General features: G+C 34.0%; 1 protein-coding gene across 5 annotated transcripts; it reads left to right on the top strand.

The window, feature by feature from the left end:
- The first annotated feature begins 250 nt into the window (after positions 1 to 250).
- On the top strand, positions 251 to 7,496 carry LOC120071129. 5 transcript variants are annotated; one of them, XM_039023200.1, is made up of 9 exons: positions 251 to 500; positions 1,629 to 1,691; positions 3,454 to 3,558; positions 3,726 to 3,793; positions 4,000 to 4,085; positions 4,522 to 4,726; positions 4,837 to 4,941; positions 5,642 to 5,741; positions 7,122 to 7,496. In XM_039023200.1, exons 3-9 carry the CDS (start codon positions 3,475 to 3,477, stop codon positions 7,296 to 7,298), a joined length of 825 nt encoding a protein of 274 aa, XP_038879128.1. In that variant the 5' UTR covers positions 251 to 500; positions 1,629 to 1,691; positions 3,454 to 3,474; the 3' UTR covers positions 7,299 to 7,496. The 5 variants fall into 5 exon arrangements, with proteins under 5 accessions (XP_038879128.1, XP_038879131.1, XP_038879130.1 ...); XM_039023203.1 differs by having other exon boundaries at positions 3,726 to 3,852; positions 4,608 to 4,726; XM_039023204.1 differs by having other exon boundaries at positions 254 to 500; positions 4,013 to 4,085; positions 4,608 to 4,726.
- The last annotated feature ends 11,254 nt before the right edge of the window (positions 7,497 to 18,750 follow it).

The following is an 18,750-nucleotide window of genomic DNA, read 5'->3' as shown; positions in this document are numbered from 1 at the left end:
AAGAAATGCACAAAAAAGAACAAAAGAAAAAAATAAAGAAGAAATGCATAAAGAAAAATGAAAAAAAAATCCCAAAAAAAAAGGAAAAATGAAGAAGAAGAAACTCAAAAAAAATTTAAAAAGAAAAAAGAATGCTGCAAAACGAAGAAAATAGAAGAATAACATATTTATAATTAAAGTGATAATTTTATAAAGTGATGAAATAAATATATGGTCAAATTTGTTGATTTTCAAAATGGTACCCATTTTTAATTTGTTGCTCTTATTTTGGGCATCTATGGTCATTTTCCACCCCTATTTTCTTTTCCCAAACTTAAAACTCCAATTTCTTTTCTCATCATTTTCTTTTGCATTCACGGTTCCCCGGTGGCCGGCAGCCGTAGACGCGTCTCCGATTTCTTTCTTCCAGTTGCCCCTCGCCGGAAAATATCTTCCTTCTCTTGCTAACTGCCTATCTGCTGCACTCACGACGACACGCTGATTTCTGCGTGTTTAGAGAGGTTAGTTTGAAGTCCTACTTGTTTATGTGCTCTTAAACTGTTTTGTTTCAAATATCAAATCCAATTGCTGCTGCTTTTGTTTCTTGACGTTGAAATGAACAATAGAAAATAATTAGGAAATGGATCTCGATTTAACTTCAACTTTCTCAGTTCCATCCCTATGCGATTATTCCTTTTTCGCGGTTATCCAATGCTGTTTCTTGGGTTAATTGCTTTAGATTTGATGCCCAAGTATCAGACAATTGGGAGCATGCCCTGCATTTTCAGATGCAGTTACTTCTTGTTTTATTTTGATTGTATATTGATCTGAATTAAATCTAATTAAGAAAAAATAGAAAAGGCTAGAAGAAGCCCTAGCCTCCATCTTCTTCTTCCTCTCCCCCTTGTAGTCGCCGACCACCCTTCCCCAGTCTTCTTCTCCGGCAACTCTGCAGCAGCCAATGGTGTAAGGCAATCGCGACTGGAGCCCAAACTCACGTTAACGCTCATCTTTGTCGTCGACGACAGTCTATGTTCACCCACGAATCTGACTTACATTGTGAGCATGAAACCGACGACTTCGTCTAGGCTTTCGCAACATCGATTCTTATCCGTTCGAGACTCTAGCATGAACAAGTTGTGCATCACGTTTTCGGCGACATAATGTGTTGTGCAGCAGCGTTTTTGGCGTGGGGTAAGCTTTCGGCTGTTACCCACACTCCGGTTGGCTTCAAGTAAGTGTACCCATAACATTTAAGGTCCAGATCTGCAAGTTCAGACGGCAAGGTTTAGAGCCTCTTGGTTTTGTTAAGGATTGTTTCTTTAATTCCTCGTTCGAATTGGATTCAACTGTTCAAAAGTTATTCTAAACTCTTGAAACTCATTTGTTATGTTTGGGCAAATTTCCAAGCCTTCAATTAAAGTACAACAAGTTTGAACTCATTCGGACTATTTCGAACTCGACTAAATTATGTTAGAGCAGTTTTTTTATTTGTGAAAGTGTTTGGTTGTAATTTTGGACTAATTCAGAATGATTAATCAAGGTTTATGGTGGTTTTTATTTAAGAATATTCCTCTTGGAAAATCTCTCGTGTCGATTAAGGTTTTCAAACTGAGTTTTAACACCTAAACATTGTGTTTACTGTTTAGGCTTTCTAAAAGTTGATGTTTGTTCAAGGAAGTGGAATTTCGGATTGAGATTTGTCGATCAAGGTAAGTAGTTTCCACTTCCCTTCCATGATGTAAATTTTTTATGAAGATATGTTTTGTACCATTTGAAAGTGGGTTTTAGATGTTTCAAATTATTTTTGTGTGATTTGAGAATTGACTCAAAGTGTTTTGTATATTTTTAGTTGGTTTTGTCAAATAAAAATATGTGACTCGTTTGAATGATAGTTGGAAGTGTTTCAACCGCTTTTAAACTGAAAGTGTTTCTGTTTTAGTTTTTTTACTTCTTAAAACTTTTGAAAGGTTTGATCTGATGAGTTATGTTGCTGAAAATTGTTATTTAAAATTTTTTTCAAAATGTTTTTGAATGATCCGATATGGGCTATCCGGATATGTTAACTTTTGTTTTTTGTCATATGCTATTTTGTTGTAGCCAAATGTGGAATTGATGATATTTGATTTGACTGAAGTTTATTTGTGAGAACACACATTTTTGTGTTTTGACATTATTTGGAATGAAGATTCATGTTTATGTTGCACTCACATGGCCTCACACTTAAAGCTGTTTTGGTCGACTATTAGTTGACATCTATGATTGAATGAATGACTGGTGTTACTAACGAGTAACCATATCTGCTGGGCTTATTCTTGTAAAAAAAAAATATCTGTTGGGATACTTCAAGTATGCATCTTTCCTATTCTGTCTAGTAAAGTTTTTAATGAGTAGCTGTATCATATAAAGTATTGATTGATTGAAAGTTCTGTTTGATTGAAAGTATTGACCGATTGAAAGTTTTGTATTTGAAACTATTTAAAGATTATCATTATAAAATGTATGAAAGTTTTGTTTATCAAATGTGTTAAAATTTTATTCGAACATTATGGCTTTTTTGAAAGACTATTTAAAAGTTTTGGCTTGAAATGTTTAGTTTTGAAAGATCATGATTTTGAAAGTACTCTTTGTAGCATAGTTTTGACGGAAAGTTTTGCAATGATTTTTATTTTTATTTCCAAAAGTTTTGAAAGAAAATGAATTTCAAAGCTTGATATGAGAATTAGGTGATAGTGCTGAAGGATGTGAAGTTTGGCGTTTTGATGTAAGACATCAAAGGATGTTTCTCTTAGGATTTGATAGTTTGACTTAGAAATTGTTTGCAATAGGTTGCTTCTGCAGAATTGTGTAAGTTGTAAAAGTTTCTATTTGATATGTTTTCTGTATTTTTATTATAATAGCTGTATTGGAAAATATGGGCTGTTACAGAGCATATAAGTTGAATTTCTTGAACACGAATTATCGTGCAATTCCTTTTTTATTTGGCTGAGGTAACAATTGATGATGTATAGTAGCAAGGATTTTTTTTTTTCTTTTCTTTTCTTTTCTTTTCATTTCATTTTTGTTCTGTTCTGCTGGGGTTGCAATTATTATTACTTTCCTGTTTCCTCCCTTGAAACGAAATTGTTGGTATTCATAGATTTCATTGCTGTAGAAATCCGAATTCCATGCTTCACTATACTGATGATTCGTAGATGAATATTCTAATTTCAATTCCTTACCGTGTTTTGATACCGTATAACCAGTTTCCATTTTTCTTATTTTTGTTTCCTTGTATTTAGAGCGTTAGTCTCTGTTAATTTCTTCAATGAAAAGTTTCGTATCCGTTTTAGAAAAAAGATACTGTATAACCGGCTTTTGTGTGCTAGTGTGTTGCTTTTTTTTTTTTTTTATTATTATTTTTATTTTTCTTTTTTTCTTACCCAATGTGGTTGTTGAATAAATTGCACTGTCACTTCTCTCTTGATTCTGTAGGATTCTTTTCCTCTCTTCTTTATGGGTTTAAGTAAAACTGAAATCAACTTGAAGCGGCTGCTGGCAACTGCCCCTCATCAGAAGGATCAGGCTAAACTTATACATGTACATTCAGATGATTAAGTGAAAGTTCTAATTGGTTTGAGTTTCAGTCATGTAAAAGTGATCTGAGGATCTGGATTTTCATATTCATATTGGCCCAACTATTTTCAGTATTATATCAGTTAGTTTCTTGATTTAGTCTTTTAAAAGTTTTTGGTCACTTCTTGTAGTATGTGACTACTCTAAGAGAACAGTTGGAGCAACTTGCAGAAGAGAAAACACCCGAAGGCTTATCAAGGTTGGTGTGCTTCATCCCTCACTTTCCCATTAGTGTTCGTCCACCATGGATATACCTTGGTCAGTTTCTCATTACTTTTGTACTCTCTAGTTGCATGAGGTTTGTTTGATTCAACCTCATTGAACATAAAATGATCGTGGAGCCCATTTTGGTAAATGTCCTTTGTGAGATTTTCTGATGTTGTCCCCCGTACTATGTACTGTTAGTTTCTTTGTGCAGAGTTTCAAAGGCTTTGCTTGGCGATTATTCAGAGAAGATAGAGGCCATTGCTTCAAAATTAGCTGTTCCTTTGGTACATTTACATGCGTTTGGTTGTTATAAAGTTGTTCTCTGTTAAGTTGTAAGATTATCGAACTTCTGTACATAATAATTATCTATTTGAATCGGTTATTGAATTCACCTCCCCCCTCTCGTTGGCATTTTAACGCATTTTCCCCTAAAAAATAATTGCAAAAAGCCAAAAAAGTGCCCTCAATTCTATAATACGTGTATACAAATTAACATATAGCATGTCTGACTTCATTTTATTTCAGCAACTTAACATATAGCATGTCTGACTTCATTTTATTTCAGTTGTCTCGTCTTGCATTTCTGTAACGCTCGGCTAGATTCATCTTTTGCTCGAATTTTTTGCATGCATTGGAGGGATAATATTAAATGCTCACTTCATCTTTGATGGTTTCTGTTGATTACAAGTTCTTACATGGTTTCTTCCAAATCAAATGTAGATGCTAACATCTCAGGAGCTTCATTTCTTGTGCTTGCACGTGGTGCAGTTTTGTCTCTTTTATTTAAGGTTTTGGTCAACTTGCAGCCTGATGTGGAAGAGTCTTCTGAGCCCTCTACAAGTACTTCTGCTAGAGAAATATCTTCTGTAGCAGAAGGAGATTTGAACACCCCCAGTTCACCTTCGGGACTAAGGAGGAGATTTCTGTGAGTGGTTCTTGTTAGGATTTATGTGACACCGAATCAGCGTTAAAGTTTTTTTTGTTTTAATAATTTTAATAAAATATATTAAACCAAGCTATTATATTACTGGGCAGGGCATCCTCTATTGTAGAGGATAGATCTCATGGCACCATCAAAGAAGACTCCTCAGCACCTGTCAAGTTGGATGCTGCAGCAATATCCCACATCGAGAAACACAGGTATCAACCCTGGAAGCTTCAAGTATTTTTGATAAATCTTGCACTTTTTCCTTCTTATAGCTTACAGTGTTATATGGTGAATTTTATGTAAGTGCTTTGATTAAGTAAAGACAATAGAGTTTATGTAAAGAGCGAAGTACCCCCTTTCTCATTATTGTTAGTAGACTTCGATTGGAGAATATATGCACTACTTAAAGCTACTTCTATTTTTTTTCCTTTTTATTTTTTGAGCGATTATCTGAGCAATACTCTGTTGCAGCTTATGCAAAGGTTGAAGCTCAGTTATATGAACTGTTTCTGTTTCAGAAGTTTGTTAGAAAAATATGTTGGGGACCGTCTTGGTCCCTTATAGACAGAACCAGAAAAATGTGGTTTGATTTTCTTTGGAGGGTAGGGGGTAATTGATTTCACTGGGAAAGATCAGAGGAAAAACCATATACGTAATGGCTATACTAAGATTAAAATTTTGTGAGGGAGATTTGAAGTACTGATGAAATGTCGACGATTTTCAATAGTACTTAAATGAAGTGGAAAATCAAGGTTAGACAATGTGGGCACTAGAATTAACTGGAGGAAAAAAAAAGAGCAAAAACATTGACTATGGCAGCATGATTCCTCATTCCAATTTAATTAGTTTGTTGACATTGCTTTCCTTTTTCTTATTGTCTATCATGAAACCATGATTTATTCACTTCGATAGGAAGCTTCAAGAGGATTTGACTGATGAAATGGTTGGGTTAGCAAAGCAATTGAAAGAGAGCAGTCTGATAATGAGCAAATCTTTGGAGAGCACTGAAAAGGTATATATTCTCTACTCATTTTTCTTGTTGACGTAGTAAAGTGGAGATTTTAGGCCTCTGGTTTATTTTAACTACACACGAATGCCATAGAAATCAAAATAAAAAAGTCTCCACTTCCCATACTCAAAGCATACTTAGAGGAATTCTTGCTTTTCAGCGTGTTGGCTGCTTTATATGTTTTTCATAGAGTTGAAGGTTTTCTGGTTCAGAGACATGCATTCAGAGGGTTGTGTTCCTTAAAAGTTGGGAAGTATGCATTAAATCTAGCTCTAGGGTTATCTTAGCAAAGTGAACTAGAACTCAATGAAGGGCCAAATATTGGTGAGGTCTGTAACCCTTTTTTGAGATAAATTTCCTTGTTAGAGGTGTTCTTCCAAAATCATGCTGCACAATCTCGCCTACTTCAACTTTTGGGAAACTGACCTTTCATCAGAAGATTAGTAGTTGAAGAATACAGATGGAAATTCTCTTGTGCTCTCTTGGTGTTAGTGGTTGTTTGCCGAAGTGTATTTATGATTGGCCGGTGGAAGTCTCCTCTTTTCGTAATTGGTCCATTAATGCTAAAATTTTGTGAAACTGTGGGGGCTTTATTATGGCATATCTAGCTGGAAAGTAGGTAGGGGTCTTTGAAGCAAGTTCCCCACCCCCGCCCCACCCCCCCTCCCTCCCTCCTAGACATGTACAGTTAACTTCCTCTTGGTGGAGTTATATTCACAAGAAATTATTTACGATTGTAAACAACTAAGAACTTTCTTATTGTTCTTTTAGGAGGGAGTTTTCTCTACGCAGCTCCTAGGTTGTTCGTTCTCTCTTTTTGTTTAATCATATATTCTTTCTTATCTAAAATAACAATTGCCCGACTTCTTTGTTGTGACTAAAGCCTTGACATAAATTTAGGACCTCTAGATAGTAAATGTGAGAGATGGTCTTCTAGTGCCTTCATTTTAGTCATATTGGATGATATTTGAAGTAGGGGTCTATTGCATGATTCCATCATAAAAGGAGAGCATTATTGTAACCAGCGTCATGCTGTACTCTCTATTTTGTCCTTTTTTTCAGTACAATGGAATGAGGGATCGAACTTCCAACTTTTAGGGTGGAAGATCTTGTCAATTATCGTTGAGTCAAGCTCACTTTGACACTGTTTTATCTTTAGTTGATTTTCTTTTCGTCGATAATTTGATTTGCTTTTAATGGATAATTTTATTTTTGTCCGAAAAAGTTGTTGGGAGCATCTTTTCAAAATGCCAAAGATTACCTTGCTGTCAGTGATAGTAACAGTTACACCGATTCATCCCTGCAATTACCTTTCGTCTACTCCAAAATTTAAAGATTTTTCTTACTGATGTAATAGTAAACTTGATCATTCGCTTCAAACAGATACTAGATTCCACAGAGAAGGCTGTTGAGGATAGCTTGGCAACCACCGGTCAGGTCAACAAACGTGCCGTCCAGATTTACTCTGAGAGCTCAAAAACTTCATGCTTCACTTGGTTGGCAATTTTCGTCATGACCTGTGTTTTCGTAATGGTTGTGCTTCTCATTCGCGTTACATGAAATATTAGGAACTAATTTACATTACCAGTAAAAGGCTCAAGCATTCTTGAATTTTGTATACACACACTATCAAGGAAAAATGAAAGCTAGAAGATTACCTATTATATAGAATCACCGTTTGTAATTTCAACTCATCAATGAAATTTTTGTTTCCTATCAAACAAAAGAAATCAAAGCCAGAAGAATTGATAGTGAGAATTCTTATCAAACCTTTTTCTTTTAAGTACTGTCACCAAGTTAGCAATGGTTTGTTTTTTAGCAAATTGTTTCAGGAATTGCAGATTGGTATATATTTAATATGTTAGAAATAGCCACTGATCTATATGTACAGATTTGTCAATTCTACTGACAATTCCAAAATTGTCTTGTTCATATGTATTGTATTGTATTTTGTAGTTCACGACGTTTTTTAAAAAAATCATTTTTATTTAAACACTTTTAACAAAAATTGATTAAAATATATTTAAAAAAATTATTTTAAATGATTGTGAAACACTCTAATTTCTTTCAAAATGATTTAATTGTAAATTAAACACTTGAAAATGTATTTCAAACACGTCCATAGTATTTTGAATTAGATTTGGGGGTGTTTTAGTAACTTATGCTTCAAAATTTTAGATTTTGATTTCAAATTCAATGTTATATTCTTCTTTTGATTTTTTGGCAGTACTCCTTTCTTATCACATTTCAATCTCTATTAACATTCAGACTTTTCTTGTTTGGTTTTTCATTGATTTGACCTGACATATATATTGAAATTTATGCTCCAATTTTCAGTTTAATTTTATTTCATACTTTCATTCTTTATTTATATATATGAGAAAAGTAGGATATTATTACTGTTAATAACTTTTCTCAGACAATAAGGTATATATGTTTGTTGATTAAACTGGTGTGGTTGGCTTGTCTTTTCGTATTTAATCTAACTTATAAATGAAATATAGAAAAAAAAAATGTTAATTTATATTTGGACAATGATTAAATGCAGCCTAGATTCCACTTAATTGGACAGCTCCTTGGACGGCATAAAGATAAGTGCGACCTGGAGAGCATTTAAGTATTTTTCTAATTTTCTTTTTATTTCTTACATTTTCTTTTTGGACAAATTGTATAAACCATTCATAATGGTTGATTATAATCATACCCATACATTTTAATTTGATCAACTATATCTTTAGATTATTCAACAAATATGTTTGGCGGAATTCTGTAATTAAAAACTATTTTCAGATTATGTGATCAAAACAAATTTTGAGAACAATTTTCATTATATCTAGATTTTGAATTTTAAATTTTAAAATAAAATGCATAGTTATATTAAATAAGAAAAATGTTAAAAATATAGTATGTTATGTTATAAACTCAATTCATTTTCTTAAAATTAAAATAGGGGTCTTTTTAAATATAAAAAAATATTTACAAATATTTACATTTTTCAGCAAAAAGTTCCAAAAGTACAAAAAAAGTGGTTGTTTGGGGCGCTGAGATGATATAGGATGTGGGGAGTTCTGATGTCTGGAGAGTTCTAATGTCCATGTTTGGGTGTGCAGAGTTGTTATGTCTGTGTTTGGGTGTGCAAATTTGTTATGTATGAGTTGATATGTCTGTGTTTGGGTGTGTAGAGTTGTTATGTCTGAGTTCATATGTCTGTGTTTGGGTGTGCAGAGTTGTTATATCAATGCTATCTGGTTCATTTTGTGTATTTGATAATAATTTGCCGGTATGAACACTATTTTTTTTTAAAAAAAAAAAACTTATAATCCAATTATTATATCCATCCTATTTGGAATAAGACATTGATTGCATTTTTTTATTCTTTGCAATCTCAAGATATGGTATACAGTTCAATTTTATATTATTCATTCCAAACTTCTCATCGAAGAAAGCCAAATGGTTTTACAAATAGTGTTAATTTAGACTGAATATGAAATTCATTAAATTCATTCCACTAATTAAAAAAAAAATTAGACCGGATATGAAATTCATTAAACTCATTCCCCTCAAAAGATTTTACATAATTTGATGGCCTTATATATGACCATTTTACAACTTGGTTAGAAATACTTGCATCCATATCTAAGGGCCACATACCACGGGCCATTTGTACATGTCACAAAAAATCAATAAATATATGATACCTAATGAATAAGAGACTAGGGGAAGTTACAAAAAATAATAACGAACCAACTTGCAAACACTGAGAACGTAATTAGTTAGTCTTGCCCAATAAACGCATGTAATACCTTTTCCCTAATAGTGGTGGAATGGCTAGAAAACCATCTGTTCGTTGAATATCATTCACCAACAGATCTATGAGGGTCAATTGATCGTCCTTCTTTAAACACTCGACTTGGTAGATTTGTTCGATGACCTCCTTACGCCTCTTGAGCTCTAATTCATATTTCTCTTTCTGACATTGTAAAAGTTTCTCCATTTTACTTTCCTCCACGTCCATTGTTGTGCGTACAATGTCAAGCATTTTAGATTGGAAGAGAGTCCTCTTGCGTTTTGTTCCTCTCGTATTGTTACTTGATCCAGTATGCCTACTGATGGATATATCTAGAAAAACCTCATCCATCCCATCAACGGTCGGTATGTTCATGTCAGGTATACTTTCTTGTTGCTCATTAACCTATGATCCCAACCGAATATCCTCCAAATGTTCATCTGTTGCAGATGCTTAATCATACGGGGTTTCACTGCCTTCACCAGTGTCCCTATCTTTTACAAATTCGATTGAAAGCTCATTATAGTGGGGGAATAATTTGTGTCTCAAACCCTCTGCTTTGGGATGGGACTACAAACAGAAACGTATATTATGTTAGAACATAATATTATATTAGAAAGAGTTCACCATTGTAAGATAATAATACTATAATGTGTTCTCTTACCGAACCCATACATCGAAAACCTCTTTCTCTACTTCCACACATTTGAACTCGCCGTTCCAACCAAATCCACTGCATGCATTACTCAGCATCTCAGCAATTGCACAATATTGCTGCTTTAAAAATCTAATCTTGCACTCTATTTTCGACAGCCCGATGGAACAACTAGGTATTTTTTCGGTAAGTAGATGTTGTAGCTGTTGTAGATAGTTAGGCTTGAATGTTCCATTATCAGCTTGCCAACCTGTTTCTACCAAGTACAGTAGTGACTCCACTAATCGTGCATCTTCAACCTTTGTCCAAATGTGTTTTGTCATTTTCCCACTTCCTGCCATTTAGCTACATACATACGTATAACTTAATAAAATAAATTTGGCACAGTTAGATAAACAAAGTTTGAGTATAAATAGTGTAGAACATGTTTCATCATTCACATATCAATTAACACAACATAAATTAAAATAATTCAATACAGTAGATTGTTTCAACCAAAAGATAACACATTCTAAAAGTAGGAAGAAGTTATTCATAGTAGAAGAAGTTATTCATAGTAAAGCTAATTGGATAAGAAACTTTGTGCTCATAATGCTTGTTCCCATTCATCGAACATTCGCGTCGCTAACTCATCCCTAAAATTGGTCCATTCGTCGGATGTTTCAATAAATCGTATATTTTCATCGTCGAGCTCGTTAGATGTAGAATTTTCATCATCCATTGTTCCATACATTGTAGTTTGGCCCATCTCCCTCATTATTAGGTTGTGCAGCAGACGACATACCGTTATTGTTCTACATTAGATCTTAACTAGGTAGTACTGGAATTGATGTCCTAAATCTCTTTATAATCTCGTAGTTTGTAAACTTTGTATAAACATATTGTTGTTAATAAAATAAGTGCTATTTTATAAGTATATACTCAATCCAATAAACTAAGATCTAAGGTTATTTCATGTAATTTATACAAGTACGTAGAGACATACAAGTGGATCTTGTTTAAATAATAACCTGAATGGTCTATAGTAGATGGATAAGACTAGGTACCTTATCCTGGTGACACTACGGATAGGACCCGCTTTGTAGGTGTTACAAGTGTTATAAAGTGCTACAAATGATCTAATCCTGATCATTCAGGTAGAGACATGCAAGCGGGGGTATCCTATACAAAGAGTTTATATAAGACCGGATCACGAAATAATTAGTCACTTTATATAATGCCGTTAATAATAGAGACTTACATTTCACTAGGATGACCATAGGTGACATGACCTGAATCTTGAGTGAGTTGTGAACTCCTACTCATGAAGGCAGTCCTTTGAGTTGTATGAGTGAGAGTGGCCAGATTGCCTACTTAGCAAACCTACCATTTTGGGGATTCATCTAACTGGGGAGCTGGGAACACAGATACACAAGACAGAATTCACTCCTTCCCCGATGTAGGGGCAAGTAGATAAATTGTTCCCTTAAGGGCTGATTCCAGGTCTTGAACATAGTGACCATACCCTCTCCTAGCCTGAGAGGGACTTGGTCATAATTTGTTCATTAGAGGAGTCAGTGGTACTTAAGGAGTTAGATGTAACTATAGGGGCAAAACGGTATTTTGGCCCAACTGTACTTATGTGCAATTTGTGAAGGGTCATCGCACTGTTGATTGGTTATACCTGATGGACACAAAAATTTATATGTAGTACGAAGAGTGCAGTTGTCGGTCTTTAGTGGAGTGACCGATAGTTAACGAATGTTGGGTAATTTAATTAAAGAGTTTAATTAATTATCCGAGTACCATTGGAGCTTCAATCTACATGTTCATAAGGTCCCCACTGTAGCACAATAGGGATTTAATCTTTGGATTAATTTGAAGTTTCAAATTAATTGAGAGAATTAATTATATATGATATAATTAATAAAATTGATTATATATGTGATATAATTAATACAATGTATTTGATACATTATAATTTAAGGTATTAGGAAAGGAATTTGAATATGATTCAAATGCCAATTATATGAATGAGATTCATGTAATTAAATATAAATATGATTTATATTGAGAAGAATAAAATATTTGGATGATTCAAATATCATTTATATGGATGAGATTCATATAAATGGATTTAATATAAATGTGATTTATATGAAATTTCATGTATAGTTGAGAAAGAATAAAATCTGTAGTTTATGTTATATTTAATGCAATATAAAACTATAGACCATATATTATATTTGATATAACATATAGTGTATATATATAATAAAATATTTATTATATATATATATATATATATTCTTTTTTATTAATTTATTTGAAATTAATAAAATGGGAAGGAGTTATAACTCCCTCCCCAGATTCTCTCAAGAAAACTAACATGGGATTCAAGAAGTTAAATGAATTATCTTCTTCCTGAATTTTCTAGGAGAAGAGTTCTCTGCAAGAGAAAGGTTCTATGAAGAAACATCACTCTCCTCCTTTCCATAACTTTCCCTCTTCCAAGGATTCATGCAAAGCCCTCTTCCAACTCTTGCCCACAACTCTTTAGTCCCAAAGAGAATACAGAGGATTCTCGAGTGATGGTGTCTATGCGTGAAGAAGAAAATCCGCAAAAAAGGAGTTCCGTTCGTAGCTTGTACAAAGGATTTCTTGAGGAAAGAGTTCTTCAAAGGTAAGAGTTTGTGAAACCCTTTGTATTTGTTTTTAAACATGCTATAATTTTATGTAAATGCATATCTGGTTGCTGTTCTACTATAAAACTTTATGTTCAATAAAAATAGAATTTGAACGATTTTTGCTTCCACTCAAAGGATTTTTTCCGAATATTTCCTTCAATTGGTATCAGAGTCAGGTTGTAGGTTTCTGATTCCAAATTCCATTCATTTTATTGAATCAATTTACAGTAGATGTGGGTTTTAATAATCTGCATTCTATTTCATGCAATAAATGTTTGTGGATGTAATTGTTGATGGATGTTTTGGGATAGAACTCTTTGTTTAAGGCTTTCTTTATAAAGTTGGTTTGTAAAGGGCCCTTGCGTTTTTTAGCATCATTATTGCAATCGAGTCTGTAATTTGAAGTTTTGAGTCGCTCGTGATGTTTCAGAGGCTTCAAAGAAGGGTTGCAGAATGTTGTTTCAATGGAGAAGACAAAACAGAGGTTCCAGATCGCATAGCTACAGCTAAACGATCGGGTAGCTTTTGTTATGCGATCATGTAAACTTTGCTACACGATCGTATAGCATTTGCTAAACGATTTCATAGCTAATACTACACGATCGTATAGAGTTTGCTACATGATCGTGTTGTGTTTGCTACAAGATCGTATAGGCACTCGCTGAACGATGGCGTGGTTTATTGGATGTTCGTTGCATAGTGGCTAGCTAAGCGATCGCGCAGTCGTTCATACACGATCACTTAGTAGCTCAATGCATGGTTGCATGCTACATGATCGCGTAGAGTTTCATGCTCATTGTATAGTCATTGGCTACGCGATCGTATAGTCTTTCATGCTTATCACATAGCTGCTCGACGCATGGTCGATCAGCTACAAGGTGGTTCTTTAAAGGGCGGTTCGGTTTGAGCGATTCAAGACCCAATTCACCTGTTCCGAACCGGTTGACTCAAATTTTATAATAGTTAGCCTTTTATTTTCTTCTTTTAGAGGTCCAATCCCGCTCCATCAACTGTTAATGTTAATGTACATGTGATGTATGTTTAAAATTATATGTCATAATGTATGTCATATAGTTTAAAAACACACAATAGGTTATGCATTTAATTTCATGCATCATTTATATTATAAGTGTTACAATATATGTATATGCATGATATAATTTTATAGCATGCTCATGCATCATATAATATAAGCGTTATATTATATGCTTGCATGCATAAATAACATAGTCATGCATCATTTATATTATAATTGTTATAATATATAGTTTAAATGTATGCATGTGTTGTATATTATTTATTTTTCATTACTTTGTTATATATAAGTGTTATATATATGTAGTAATGAAATGAATATTGCATGATGCATGACATTACTTTAGGTAATCTTATAAGTGTTATAATTTTATAAAGTATGTGAATGCTTGCAATGTTGGTTTTAATTTGTTTCATTTACTTTATAAGAGTTATAAATAAATGAAATTAGAAATAAAATCAATAACCAAGAGTTGTATGCAAACTTAGGTAAAATTGTTTTAAAAAATAGTTTTAAAATATGATTGAGATAGACCTAAATTCACAAATTTCTAATGAGATTAGAAATTAATTTAATCTTTTTTAATCGGTTTAATAGGATTAAATTGATTTTAATAAAAGATTAAATTTATAGAAAATATATCTATAAGGGACCTTTTGTCTAAGGCAAGTTCTTGCTAGGTTGGGATATTTAAGCTGACAGAAATGAAATACTCCTACCTGGGAACCTATCTGGAAAGGTGAATTAGACAGATTTGCTACAAGCATGCAATTGTTGATAAACATTTGTTAAAGTATTTTTAATGAATAATAATCAAAATTATTTAATTTTCCAAATTAAGTGTTACTTTTGGGCAAACTTAAACAATAACTTAGTAAAAATAATTAGCCGTATTTTTCCTACGTAAATTAAACCCTAGGTTGTTAAAATACTCAATGGGAGGAAAATATGTATATGATATGTCATTTTTCACTCACGTTTCTTCCTTAATATTCACTCCCTTAGACTCATGCTTGGCTTCGAGGCGCCCTGGGAGCGTGTCCCTTCGAATGGTGTTTACATGTGTTAATATCAAGGTGAATAGAGAGAGTATTTATACTAAGCGGGAGAAGGATGTGTGTCAACATGTCCTACGGTCTCTTTCATTGGTTTCTACCGTGAGATCTTCTTGCATGGCCTCAGGCACCCTAGGAGTGTCCCCCTTCAGATGGTTTGTGTAGTTGGTCAATATCAAGGCAAACTCCAGAAATGGATAGGATCGCTTTAGTTTTTGCCTCAATAGATTTTTCTCTTCGATTGGCTCATTGGGGTGGAACTTTAGGATCTAAAATGAAGGGTCATACTTATGGAAAATTATTAAGCAAGTTAATAATTTATTGACCAAATAAATGATGACTAATCGTTATAGGAATAAGACTAATCCTGGTGTAATGATTTGTTGAGAGTGTCTCAATTTAGTGAAGGGAGAAACTGACTACCCTTCGGTGGCTTTTGTCCTAAATCACTGAAGCGTCATTGTAAAATTAGATTTTAAATGGGGTTCATTTAGATTTTGCTAAAACTGATTGAATTTTTTTTAGAGTTATGCTAAAATCTAATGTAGATTAATATGTTTGTTTTTCCAGCAAATATGTCAAATAATCTCAAGTCCCTAATGCACCACGAAATGTCCGTAATGCATATAAGGTGTGGATGAAGGCTAATTCGAAGGCCCTAGTTCACATTTTGGCAAGCATACCTAATGCGTTGGCCAAAAGGTTTGAGAACATGGTCATTGCACATGAGATCATGGAATCAATGTGAGAATTATTTGAACGTAAGTTCTCACTATTCAAGCAAAACAGGATTGATGACAATGAAACCAGTAGTGTCAATTCCTAAGATAATCTCCATCATATTGAATATCAAGGGGCTAACAGAGAAAGCAATTGTTGCCAACTCTGATGAAGATCATCAACGAGGATTGTCCTCTGAAATGAAACTTGGAGTTTATGATTTGGGTTTTGGAGTTCATCCCACTACTCTCCAGAAAAGGAAGAACTCCAAAGACAATAAGTATGATTTATTTGTCTTGGAGACATGCTTAGTAGACAATAAGTATGAGACTACTAACCACGTGTGTTCTTCCCATCAAAGATTTAGTTCCTGGAAACAGTTGGAAGCTGGAGAGATGACTCTTAGAGTCTGTACTGGTGAGGATGTTTCAACTGTTGCTGTAGGCTGACTTAAGTTATTTTTGGACAAGAAACGATATATATTATTAGATAACGTATATATAGTTCCTCATATCAAGAGGAACCTAATTTCTGTTTCTTGTCTGATTGAACAAAATTATTCCATATCATTCTCTAAGAATAAAATGTTTATTTTTAACAATGGAATGGAGTTAGATTTGGTTCAATGGAAAATAACTTGTATGTACTAAGGTCGTTAGTCATAAAAGCTGTGCTCAATACTGAAATATTCAAAATAGCAACAACTGTAAAAAGACCAAGAATTTCTCCTAAAGAAAATGCTCATCTTTGCCATCTAAGGTTAGGTCACATCAATCTCAATAGGATTGAGAAGTTGGTGAAAAGTGGACTTCTAAATAGTTTAGAAGAAAACTTTTTACCAGTATGTGAGCAATGCCTTGAAAGCAAAATGACCAAACGACCTTTTACTGGAAAAGGTGATAGAGCCAAAGAAACCTTGAAGCTTATACATTCAGACTTCTGTGGTCTGATGAATGTAAAGGCACGATGAGGGTATAAATATTTAATCTCTTTTATAAATGATTATTCTAGATTTGGGTATCTATACCTAATGCAACATAAGTCTGAAGCTCTTGAAAAGTTCAAGGAGTACAAGACTGGAGTTGAAACTTGTTAGGTAAAAATATAAAAACACTACGATCTGATCGTGTTGAAAAGTATATGGACTTAAGATTCCAAAACCATATGATAGAATATGGAATCACGTCCCACCTCTTAGCCTCATGTACACCTCAGCAGAATGGTGTATCGGAAAGGAGAAACAGAACCCTGTTGGACATGGTTCGGTCAATGATGAGTTATGCTAATCTTCCTGACTCGTTTTGGGGATATGCAGAAGAGACTGTAGTTTATATTTTGAACAATGTTCCCTCAAAGAGTGTTTCTGAAACACCTTTTGAGTTATAAAGAGATCATAAAGGTAGTTTAGGTCACTTCAGGAATTGGGGATGTCTAGCTCAAGTGCTTATGGCAAATCTCAAAAAGTTGGAACCTTGTTCAAAAGTGTGCCTATTTGTAGGTTACCCCAAGGAAACGAAAGGTGGATACTTCTATGATCCAAGTGATAATAAAGTGTTTGTGTTGACAAACACTACCTTCTTGGAAGAAAACCACATGAGGGATCATAAACCACGAAGTAAACTTGTTTTAAGTGAGATTTCTAATGAGACTGTTGAGATTTCAACAAGAGTTGTTGAACAGGCTGATAAATCAACAAGGGTTATTGATGTCAGTTCATCTAGTCATCCATCTTAAGAGTTGAGATTGTCTCGACGTAGTGGGAGGGTTATGAACCCACCTGTATGCTACATGGGTTTAACAGAAGCCCAAAACAACATAATTGATGATGGCATTGAGGATCCATTGTCTTATAAGCAAGCAATGGAAGATGTTGACAAAGATGAATGGATTAAAGCCATGAATCAAGAAATGGAGTCCATGTATTTCGATTCTGTCTGGGAGCTTGTAGATCAACCTGATAGGGTAAAACTTATAGGTTTTAAATAGATCTACAAGAGGAAAAGAGGTGTAGATGGAAAAGTACAAACCTTTAAAGCTAGATTTGTGGCAAAGGGTTATACCCAGGTTGAGGGAGTGGACTATGAAGAAACTTTATCACCTGTTGTCATGTTAAAGTCTATCAGGATTCTCTTGTCCATAGCCACATGTTATGACTATGAGATATCGCAAATGGACGTCAAGACTGCCTTTTTGAATGGTAATCTTGAAGAAATCATCTACATGAATCAACCAGAAGGATTCATTGAATAAGATTAAGAGCAAAAGGTTTGCAAGCTTAATCAGTTCATTTATGGACTAAAACAAGCATCTCGATCTTGGAATATAAGATTTGATACTGTGATCAAATCTTATGGCTTTGATCAGAATGTTGATGAACCTTATGTTTACAAGAAAATCATCAACAACTCAATAGCTTTGCTCGTGCTGTATGTGGATGATATCCTACTTATTGGGAATGATGTAGATTTTATGGCTGATGTTAAGAAATGGCTAGCCGCCCAATTCTATATGAAAGATTTGGGAGAGGTGTAGTTTGTTCTAGGGATCCAATTATAAGGGATTGTAAGAACAAAAGGTTGGCCTTTTCTCAAGCATCATATATTGACAAGATGTTTGTCAGATATTTGATGCAAAATTCTAAGAAGGGTTTATTACCTTTCAGGCATGAAATTGTATTGTCTAAGGAACAGTGTTCTAAGACTCCACTAGAGGTTGAGGAAATGAGACAAATTCCTTATGCATCGACTTTTGGAAGCCTTATGTATGCACTGTTATGTACTAGATCTGACATTTACTATGCAGTAGGGATTGTCAGTCAATATCAATCCACTCCAGGATTAAATCACTGGACGACGGTTAAAACGATCCTCAAGTATCTTTGAAGAATGAAGGACTATATGCTCGTGTATAGAGATAAGAATTTTGTCCTTACAGGATACACAGACTTTGACTTTTAGACTAATTGGGATTCTAGGAAATTCACATCAGGGTCAATGTTTACTCTAAATGAAGGAGCTATAGTATGGCAAAGCATCAAGCAAGAATGCATCGCATACTCCACTATAGAAGCTGAATACATAGTTGTTTGTGAAG

The sequence above is a fragment of the Benincasa hispida genome, chromosome 2, assembly GCF_009727055.1.
Source record: "Benincasa hispida cultivar B227 chromosome 2, ASM972705v1, whole genome shotgun sequence".
Classification (NCBI taxonomy): domain Eukaryota; kingdom Viridiplantae; phylum Streptophyta; class Magnoliopsida; order Cucurbitales; family Cucurbitaceae; genus Benincasa; species Benincasa hispida.
The sequence above is the reverse complement of the archived record's forward strand: the minus strand, read 5'-3'. Positions and strand labels throughout refer to the sequence as shown.